At 54.3% G+C, this 10,806-nt stretch overlaps 1 protein-coding gene across 1 annotated transcript; it reads left to right on the forward strand.

Annotated features, from left to right (window-relative positions):
- Positions 1-18: 18 nt before the first annotated feature.
- Positions 19-5,467, forward strand: LOC119520210 (putative cuticle collagen 155). Its single transcript, XM_037817912.1, has 2 exons — positions 19-361; positions 4,623-5,467. Exons 1-2 carry the CDS (start codon positions 19-21, stop codon positions 4,748-4,750), a joined length of 471 nt encoding a protein of 156 aa, XP_037673840.1. The 3' UTR covers positions 4,751-5,467.
- The last annotated feature ends 5,339 nt before the right edge of the window (positions 5,468-10,806 follow it).

The raw sequence follows: 10,806 nt of genomic DNA on the forward strand, positions 1-10,806 counted from the left end.
GGCGGAAACGCGTCCCGGATGGGGACGAGCTCCGGGCGCAGCCTAAATTTAGCCGCGGTATATAAGCCGGCGGGCGGCGGTGGCCGTGGCCGCGGCGGCCGCCCGGGCCCAGCGCGGCCGCTCTGGCCCCTCGCGCGCCGCCAGGCCGCGCCCCCACCCCACCTCCCCAAGCTCGCTCCCCCCCAGCCCGGGCCCGCCCCCGCGCGTCTCCTTGGCAACGGCGTCAACACGCCGCCACAACAGCCGCGGGGCGCCCAGGGATCCCCGGGGTGCCCCGCGGCCTCCAGCCTGCGGGAGTCCCGCGGGGAGCTGGAGGGAAGGGGAGATCCCGCGGCCTCCCGAGATCCTGGTTGGGATCAAGGTGGGAAGCCGGGCCCCGAGACCTCCGGGCTGGGGATGGGGGCTGGGGTTCCCCGAGTATCCTGATGGAAGGGGAATCTGGGCCCTTCGTCTTCCATGGGGGGCGGGGGGCAGTGCTGGAGGGAACTTAAAGGGAAGGGGGGACCGGGTTCCCAGCTTCTGAAGGGGACCCGGGACTTCTGAGCAGCAGGCTGGCCCTGAGCCCCTGCCTTTTATGCCCTGGTAACTGCAAGCAAAGTCAAGTCTTTGGGGACCCTTCGAGGCAGGGAACCTGGGTCCCTGGGGACCTGATGACTTCCTGAGCTGTCCCAGTGAGAACTCTCTAGGACCCCAGGGTGATCCCCCAATCCGGCACTCAGCACCCGGGGACTTCAGGGAACAAGTCCCCCCATTGGGCACCGGGCCACTTCACGTCCCTGTCCCTAACCACGGCCCTGTTGGGGGTGGGACCGTCCCTCTCCCCACGGCACTGGGCACAGCCGCAAACAGTCCAGACAAACCCCTGCCCTCAGAGGCTGCCACTCTAGAGCGGACACAGAATAGACAAGTGAAATGTGCAGTATGGTGGGGATTTGAGGCCAAAAGGAAAATCAAACAGGGAAGTGGGGTGGTGATTAGGAAGTGAGTGTGTCCCGGGTTTTGCACATGGGGAGCCGAGGGTGTGTGTGTGAAATTTTGGCTCAGGGGAGGGAGGCTTATCAAGAAGGCGATGTTTGTGTCAAGTCCCGAAAGAATGAGGGAGGGAGAGAGGGAGCCACCTGGGTATCGGAGGGAGAGCATCTCAAGTCGGTAACGCAGGGCCAGAATTGACCTGGGTGTTTGGCTACAGAACCTGCTGCCGGCAGACGGACTGTGAGCCTCCCATGGCCCCACAGGCGACGTGGTGGCACTGTGGGCACGGTGACGGCTCCAGACCAGGGTCTTGGGAGGCTCACCACAAAGCCCAGATGTTCTTCCACAGGCTGCTGTGTGACCTTGAGCAAGTGGCTTGGCCTCTCTGTGCTCACTCTCCCTTCTGCAGAAAGCAGTGAGCAGTAGTACCTAGTCCCGAAGGGATGTCGTGAATTGTGGGCATCACACGAGCTCTTTCCTCTTCGGTGGAAGAGCTGACTGTAGCATGTGTCCCACCCTGAACTCCCCGGAAGAGCCTGTGAACAAACCAGCCGTGTGGCCCCAGGCATCTCACTTCCCTTCCCCGAGACTCAGTTTCCCTATCTGTCATTGGGGGTGAGGGAAAGATCACGGGGATTTGTTTGTTTCCCAAGGTGCATGAGTTCTCAGGTAATTGCTGGGGAGATTTTGGTGTTTTGGTGGCCAAACAAGCATCCCTTATTTTGCGCAAACCTCCATCCTCCCCTCGGCCCCCCAAACCTGTCCGGTGGTCCTTAGGCTCTCCTGTCCCACTCTCTTTGCAAAACTTCCGGAACACACCGAGACCCATCTGACCTCAGGTCTTGGGCATTGCCAGGCTGCCTACCTGGGTTTCCTTCCTTTCCCCCCACACCTGCTGCGTCCAACTCACCTGTTTTAAGTTTGGCCGTCAGTGTGGGTTTTCCAGGCTTTTCTCCCTGCCCACGGCAGGCCCCCACAGCCAGCTTACTCCAGTCTTTTCCCCAAAACTTATTGTGGCCACATACACATGACATAAGATTTGCCATTGTAACTGTGTTTAAGTGTACAGTTCAGTGGCACTCGTCACATTCCCGGTGTGCTGAATCACCACCGTCCGTGCCCAAAACATTTTCATCACCCCAAACTGAAACTGCACCCGTTAGGCAATAACTTCCCTTTCCCCTCCCCCAGCCTTGGGTAGTGTCTACTGTACTTTCTGTATCTATGGATTTGCCTATTTTAGATATTTCCTTTAAGTGGAATCATGCAATATCTGTTCTGTAGTGTCTGGCTTCTTTCATTCAGCACGATGTCTTTGAGGTTCATCCCTGTTGTCATTTGGAGCAGAACATCGTTCTTTTTGACAGCTGAGTAATATTCCATTGCAGGGATGGACCACGTTTCATTTGTCCATTTGTCTGTTGATGGGCCCTTTGGTTGATTCCATCTTTTGGCAATTGTGAAAAATTCTGGAACACTGAGGTACAGGCACCTGTGTGAGTCCCCGCTTTCTGTTCTTTGGGGTATATCCCCAGGAATGGGGTTGCTGGGTCCTATGGTAATTCTGGGTTCAGCCTGTTGAGAAATCTCCAAATTCTTTTCTACGGCAGCTGCACCATGTTGCTTTCCCACCAGCTGTGCACAAGGGTTTCTCTTTCTCTGCAGCCTTGCCAACGCTTGTTGTTTTCCTTGTTTTTCTTCTTATTAAAATAATATAGCTACCCTAGTGGGGTCTCCATCCCTGATTTTGGTTGCACATTTCACAATCAGTCGTTATTTTCATGGACCCCTTTGTTCGTTTTCTGCCTCCTCCACACCTGATGTGTGAGCCATGCGCCGAGGTGTGCCAGGCCTGGGTGGGCTCTGCAGTGTTCGGCCCCACCCAGCACACAGTAGTGCTCATAAACACTTGCCAGATGGATGGACAAGCAAACGGCTGCTTCTGTCACGGCAGCTTGGGCAAGCTTCTCCGGGAGGCTGCCCCGCGTCAGCTGGAGCGTCTGCACTTTGTCCTCTGCAGCCCAGCTCTCCCACAGACCCTCCTTGTCACTAGGTGTAGAGGATTGCATGGTGACCCCCATAAAAGGTACATCCGTAGCTCCAGTGCCTATGACAGTGACCTTATTTGAAACAGGGTCTTGGCAGATGTGATTAGATAAGGATCTCGAGGTGAGGTCATTTTGGATTTTTTTTTCTGGGAGGGGGGCTTAAATCCAATGATGAGCGACCCCATAAGAGGAGAGGACACAGAGGCACACAGCAGAAGGCCACACAATAATGGAGACAGAGATGAGTAACAGGTCCACAAGCCGAGGATTGCCGAGAATCGCCAAGGATTGCCAAGAATTGCCAAAGTATCACAAAGGATCGCCAAGGATCGCCAGCAACCACCAGAAGCCAGGAGAGAAGCACAGAACAGATCTTCCCTGCAGACTCAGAGGGGGCCTGGCCTGGCCCACACCTTGATTTCAGGTGTCTGGCCTCAAGAGCTGGAGAGAATCAGTTTCTCTTGTCTTAAGCTGCCCAGTTTGTAGTCCTTGGTTATGACAGCCCCGGGGAACCAAGACATCGTGGTCACCAGCTGTCCCCTGCCAGCTCCCTCTCAAGACAGGGGGCCCCTCAAAGGCAGGGGCCCCACCTGGGGTCTCCTGGGGAAGATGAGACACTTCAGCCACAGCGTGCACAGTAGGAGCTGAGTGAGACGAGGATGCTGAAGCACACAGTAGGTGCTGAGTGAGGTGAGGGCAGTGAAGCACACAGTAGGGCCGAGTGATACGAGGATGCTGAAGCACACAGTAGGGCCAAATGAGACGATGCTGAAGCACACAGTAGGGCTGGGTGAGATGACGCACACAGTAGGGCCGAATGAAATGCAGATGCTGAAGCACACAGTAGGTGCCGAGTGAGATGAGGAAGCCAGAGCACACAGTAGGTGCTGAGTGAGGTGAGGATGCCGAAGCACAAAGTAGGGCCGAGTGAGACAATGTTGAAGCACACAGTAGGGCCGAGTTAGACGATGTTGACGCACACAGTAGGGCCAAGTGAGAGGAGGACACTGAAGCGCACAGTAGGGCTGAGTGAGAGGAGGACACCGAAGCGCACAGTAGGAGCTGAGGAAGTGTCACTAGTGGCTCCCTAAAGGCTGGGGCCTCTGTCTGCTGTGGCCTCATGCTCCCCACCCAGCCCCAGTCATAGCCGGGAACCTCACACCCCTCGCCAGGCTGCCCGTGCTCGCTTCTCGTTCCCGAGGCCTCTGTCCCCTCCTGATGACCCTGCGCTGATCACCTGGGCCCAGGAGGCAGATGGTTCCCTCCGAGCCACCCACATGTTGCTCACCGGGCTGGCTCAGCTCCTGGGGTTGCACCAGGCTTAGCCAGGGGAAATGGGGCTAGTTTCGATGGGTGACGTCTGCCTCTGTTGGGGACCGGGCGAGCGGCACGTGCAGCTTCCCAATGACCCTTCGGCTGCCAGGCTGTCTTCGGGGTGCAGAGAACTCGCAAATCAGCAGCTTTTAGTCCGAGCAACAGCTACATGTCGAGCTCCCCTCGTGTGCTCTGCTGGGCAGAGGATGCCAAGAGCTCCCAGTCTCCTTGAAGCGTGCACCCTGGCTGTTTCCAGCATTCTCTAAATTTTTTTCACTTTTCTGCCAGGTCTAGACCACCTCTCCCCTAAGCAGCCAGCCATCCAGGGCTGTTTCACCCCAAACTGCCAGTGCATGTCCTCGGCCAGGCACCCCACAAGCCAGCCCCTAGGAATCCTACAGCAAACATGTCACTAAGACCCCGCTGGGCTCCCAAGACCAGTCAGGAAGTTTCTAGAGAGATGACAGCAGCATTACGACAACAACCGAGAGCTGCTGCTGCTGAGGTTCGTGCAAGGCTTTCACAATGTGTTGCTAAACTTGGCTGCCTTGTCAAGAAGATGCTCAACGGGCTGGCGTTACCCCAGGATTGTGCCATGATGCGGGCTGCTAATCGCCGAGACCCCGGAAAAAAGGACCCTGTTGATCCACCTGTCTTTATATTTTATGTATATCCCGATGTTAATGAGATTCACATACCTATGCATAGATAATTTTTTTTATTGAGGTCAAATTCACATCACATAAAATTTGCCACTTTAAAGTGCACGATCCAGTGGCTTTGTACGTTCACGACGTGCTGCAACCACCACCTCTATCTAGTTCCAGAACATTCTCATCACCTCCCGAAAGGAAACCCCGTCCCTGTTAGCCGTCCCTCCCCATACCCCTCTCCCCTTCCCCCAGCCCCTGTCACCCCCCAGTCTCCTCCACGGATTTTCTTGTTCTAGATGTTTCCTCCAAATGGAACCACACACTATGTGACCACGGTGGCTTGTTTTCGTTTGGCCTGTGAGCTAATCATGGTCTTTGCATCTATGAATGGTTGGGGAGGAAAAAAAAAAATCAAAGGACTATTTCGTGAAACATGAACATTATATGGAATTCAAATTCCAGTGTCCAGAAATAAAACTTGAGTGGAAAACACGCCCGCCCATTCGTCTAAGTTTAGTCCGTGCTTGGTTTCGGCTGCAGGGAGCGGCTGGTTATGAAAGAGATCTCAGGGCCGCAGAGCTGAATATGTTTACTATTTGGCTCTTTATAGAAAAAGAAGTTGGCTCCCCGGCCAGAAGCCGTCTCGAGATTCCAAACCCTGGTCTCTGCCCCTACCCCAAACCGTCGCTGCCTCTCAGGACGCTGGATTTATTTATGCATTTCTCAGATGTTTACCAAATGCTTCTCAGGGGTGATGGAGAGTGGGGACTTGGCCAAGCTGGGACGTCCTTGGGGGCGGGGAGACATCGGATAAAGAAGGAGCAACGAGTGGACGAATTGGGATCCGACATAGTAGGTCATTGTGGGAGAGAATAAGGGGTCCTGATTTAATTGGGGAAGGGGGGATCTTCAAAGCGGAGATTTAAAGTCTGGGGCTCTTGTTTGAGTGAGGAACAAATTTGAAGTCCTGCTTTAGGTCAACGTCTTAAAACCACCCACCCCAAGGAGACCTCAGAGCTCTTTGTCACTCAGGGAAGATTATCAGAGAAGAGCGACGTGAGAGAGATTTATTTTACGGAGAATTTGCGGCTCCTGTCGGCCATCACCCCGTCCCACCTTTATTGGGGTGTAATTTACGTCCTATGGGTGCCGTCTCCTGGGGCTGCCATGACAAAGTTCCCCAAACTGGGTGCCTTAAAAATGACACAAATTGATGTTCTCCCGGTTCTGGAGCCCAGAAGTTCAAAATCGAGGTGTCGGCAGGGACACGCACCCAGCGGAGGCTTTAGGGGCGGCTGGGTCCCTGCCCCTCTCCGGCTCCTGGTGGTGCCCGTCCGTGGCTTGCAGACGCGTCGCTCCGGTCGTCACACGGCCATCCTCTCCCGTGTCCCCCTCCTTTAAAGGATCCCAGCCCTCTACGGTCAGGCCCCCACCCTCCTCCAGTTTGGCCTCATCTCAACTGATCATGTCTTCAGAGACTCAGTTTCCAAATAAAGTTGCATTTGAGCGTCCGGGGCTCAGGACTCACACGTGTCTTTTGGGGGGACACAGTTGACCCCCCACACACAGTGAAGTCCACCCATCATGGGCACCACTCAGTGATTTCTTCTTTAATGAGTTCTTTGAGTCAGGGCACCAGTGCCAGAGTCCAGCAGCCGGAACGTTCCATCCCGCTCCATCCTCCAGCCTTGGACGCCCCCGGCCCTGCTCTGTGACCCGATCGATGTGCCTCTCCCGGACATTTCCTGTAAATGGGCACACATGGTGTGCCACTGGACGCCATCACCGTCCTTCCTGGTGCTGACGTGCCGGGGCGCGGGTTCTGGCTGGCGGCCCGGAGAACCGGCTTGGCCGTCACCCTCCTTTTGTGCCTGGCACGGCCCCTTCTCAGTGAACGTCCTCGGACGTGTGGTTTCTCTCCGCTGATCGGCAGTGCCTTCTGTGTAATGGGGGTGATGCCATCGTTGCATCATTATGTCGTTACTTACACATTATTCATAATCCCGGAGCTGTCGAGAAGACGGGCCGGATAATCGGGCCTGTTCACCACCAGCAGCACATTGCAGAAGGACCTCGTTAAATGTGACTAAGTATTTCAAGCAGTCTCTCCCTCGTGACTTGGGATGACTGAGGTTCCTCTGGGTGCCTGGATCAATGTCTCTGGGAGACGAAGGCGTACGAAGTAGCTTCCGGATTTTAAAATTGTATTTTGAAATTTGCAAAATCTGCAAACACGCTCGATCCACCGAACATCCAGTCCCCACCGTCCTCTCCCGGTGTCTGGTTGCCTCTAGTCTGCTCTCTGACTCTCTGAATTTGCTGTTTCTAGATGTTTCCTATCATTTGGATGGTGCCGGGCTTGTCCATGTGTGTTTTGTGCATTTCATTCCGCATTACGTTCACGAAGTTCGCAGAATCTATTTTTAAAAGGCTCGGCCAGCTGTGTTTGCGACGTGGAGAAAGTTCGGGGGCTTCTAATTATCTTCTGTACCCCCTATTCCCCCAGGATATTTATAATATTCGTTTTGAGCCTCTGTAATAATTTTCCCAGGCACATGTCTGGGAACCGGGGTGCTGGCTTCTCCCACCTGCCATGGGGTTGGCGGAGGGGACGGGAAACCCCTGTCCCTTGCTGTCCGCTGTCACGGCAGCTCGGACGGGACGGTCAGGCTAGGCCACGTGCTCCGTCCCGCTCGGCTGGGGCTGAATTCAGCCCCATTTACAGAGGAGAAAACTGAGGCTCAGGCCGGGGACCCGGGTTTGTCTGAGAGGCTCCCGGAGCGCACTGCTCCCCTCTGTTCTCTGGGGCAGCGGCCACCATCGGCCTCGCACGGCAGACGGCGAGAGAGGGGACGGGGAGGTGGGTCTGTGGCGTTGCCCTCCCCATCCCCGCACCCACCAGGGGCAGGGGCAACGAGCCGTCACCTTCGCCGGGGGCTCCGTGGGAACTGGGGTGGCCTGGCTCAGTGTCCACCGTGTCGTCTGGGGTCTCTGAAGGCTTTTCTGATTGACCCTGGGGGAGGGGGTAGAAAAACCTTAAAGAAAGACGGTTTCCAAGGAGGGGGTAGGCGGGGATGATTCTTCTAGAAAAGGAGAGAAGTGATCACAAGCGTCGCTGCTGCTCCTTCCACAGAGAGGAATCGGTTGGAGAGGGGGTGCGGGGGTCCCCGAGTGGGCACCAGGCCCGGGGCTGGCAGGGGACGCAGGGACGAGCCCCCAGGCCTGGCAGGGAGTGAGGTGCACCCCACACGGCCAGCGTGGTGCAGGAGAAGTCGGGAAGATGTGCACGTGTGATCCTGAATGTCACCATTATTGTCATCGAGTCATTATGGGCCTCTGTAAAATGGGGAGTTCGTTTTCCCCCCATCCCCGCCCTTCCCCAAGGCCCCACACCTGTTAATTAAGCCCCCTCACCCAGGTACCTAATCCAGAAACTGGGCACAGATTCGGGGGGCTCACCCCCACATCCAGTGGAGACCTAATTCCCACCCCTTCTACTGCCCACGGCAGGGTGGCCAAGTGAAAACACAGGACGGTCTGTTGGATTTGAATTTCGGATAAACAAGGAATTTTTTTTTTTTTTTTTTTTTAGTGTAAGTATATCCCAAATAGTGCGTGGGATGTACTTACACTGTTTTTTTAAAAATGCACTATTTGGAATATACTTATACTAAAACAATCATTCCTTGTTTATCCAAAATTCAAATTTAACCAGGCATCCTGTGTTATATTGGCTAAATCGGGCCACCCTCTCCTAAATGCAGCTCGGGAGTGCTCCCTGGGCCACTATGGTGGATTCTGCACAGCAGCCCTTCCTCAAATCCCTCCAGGAGCTGGGCCCCCCACAATTCTCTGGAGACCCTGCATCTCCCCACCGCCTCCAGGGGTCTCTTGCTTCCCACCCCGTGTCCTCCTGGCGAACACGTAACTCTCACAGAAAGGGGCAGCTGCAGCGTCACCTCCTCTGAGAAGCCTTCCTGCACTTTCCCAGGTAGCATCCTGGGGTGGCACCTGTTTATTCACACATCTTCTCGTCCCCTACCTCCCTGGTTCTCAGTTCTGTGTTGCCCTGAAATGTGAACCATTGCTGATTCATCTCCGAGTCACTATCAGAGGGGTGAACTGCCTCCCGCTTCCCAGCTTGGCTTGGAGGTGTCATTTTTTTTTTTAATTTATATTAGCTTGTTATTTTAGAATGACTTTAGATTGGCAGAAAAGTCTCCAGGTGCTTCTGAGAGATCTGGTCTACCCTTCACCCAGCTTCTGCCAGTGACATCTTACAAAACCACCATACATCTGCTGAAATTAAGAAGCCGGCGTTCTTTAGAACCACATTAGTACTGTTCTAAGCATGTCACTGGCTCTCTCTTGCGCTTGTGATGGCTTTCAGCTTTTTACCTGGGCACACCTGGCCCTTGGTTAAATGCTGCATCACCGCCTCCTCCAGGAAGCCTCCCCTGACTCCACCTCAAGATGCTTTGGCCCATCCCAGGAGCACTCGCTCCTTCTGCTCTTTCTCACCATGCTGGGTGGTCACGGGCCCACATTTTTCTCTCTGCCCTGCTGGCCCAGGACACCCCCAGGGCAGGAGGGGGCTCTCAGTGCCCTGTGTGTGCCCTACATCCCCCACTGTGGTTGGCGTGTGTAAGCGTAACCGTTAGGGTCTTGCTTTCTGCCGCGTGACAGAGACACGCAGACCAGAACTCTTCACTCTGAGACCGTTGCAAGCCGAGAACGTGACCAATCTCTGGGTCCCTCAGGAGCCTCCAGCTCTGTGCGTTCACATTTTTGTGTGGGTGTGTGTTTTGGGGTAAAATTCACGTCACGTAAAATTAACCGTGAACCATTTTGAAGTGTGCAATGTGGCGGCGTTTGATATGTGGACCATATTGTGCAGCCACCACCTCTATCCAGTTCCAGAACATTCTCATTACCCCAAAAGGATCCCCTGTCCTCATATGCCGTCCTTCCCCGTTTCCCCTCCCCCAGCCCCTGGCAACCCCCAATCTGTTTCCTGTCCCTGTGGATTTGCTTTTTCTGGACATCTCATATAAATGGAACTAGATGATTTATGGCCTTTTGTGTCTGGCTTTCTCCAAGGTTCATCCAGGCGGTAGCACGGATCCGAACTTCCTTCCTTTTCATGGCTGAATAATATTCCATTGTCTGGAGAGACCCCGTTCTGTTTCTCCCTTCTCCTGCTGGTGGGCACTTGGGTTGCTTCTGCCTTTTGGCCATAGCGAATAATGCGCATGGAGAACTCTGCAAGCTCACCACATGTACTAATTCTAGTTTGAGCACCTCTTTTCAGTTCTTTGGGATATTTTTCTAGCAATAGAATTGCTGGATCATGTGGTAACTCTTTAATTCATTGAGGAACCACCAGTTTTGCACAGACGTTGAACCATTTTCATTCCCACCAACAACGTACAAGGATTCTAATTTCTCCACGTCCTCACGAGCACTTATTTTCCTTAAAAAAATATAATTATGGCTAATCTGCTGGGTGTGACAGGCATTCATTTATAAGCAGCTGTCGGTTGCAGACTTTGTCCCCTGTCCTGGGGCAGTGTTGGGGAGAAGGGTCCTGCCCTGAAGAATTTGCAGTTTAGGGTAAGGATTCTAGAGCTGGGAGGCTTCTCAGGAGCCGGGAGGGTCATCTGGGAAAGCTTCCAGGAGGAGGCGATGGGTAGGAATGGGTTAGCCCAAGGGTCTCAAACTGTGGCCCTCGGGCCGGCTACCTGTATCGATAAATAAAGTTTTATTGGGACTCAGCCACATCCATTCATGTAGGTATTTGTCTATGACTACTTTTTTTT

Source organism: Choloepus didactylus, chromosome 25 (assembly GCF_015220235.1).
Source record: "Choloepus didactylus isolate mChoDid1 chromosome 25, mChoDid1.pri, whole genome shotgun sequence".
Classification (NCBI taxonomy): domain Eukaryota; kingdom Metazoa; phylum Chordata; class Mammalia; order Pilosa; family Megalonychidae; genus Choloepus; species Choloepus didactylus.

Excerpts from the sequence above, each read along its gene's own strand:
- LOC119520210 (XM_037817912.1), top strand. The coding sequence starts at position 19 with ATGGGGACGAGCTCCGGGCGCAGCCTAAATTTAGCCGCGGTATATAAG. Across the intron at positions 362-4,622 it reads AGATCCTGGTTGGGATCAAG|GTCTAGACCACCTCTCCCCT; the intron begins GTGGGAAGCCGG and ends CTTTTCTGCCAG.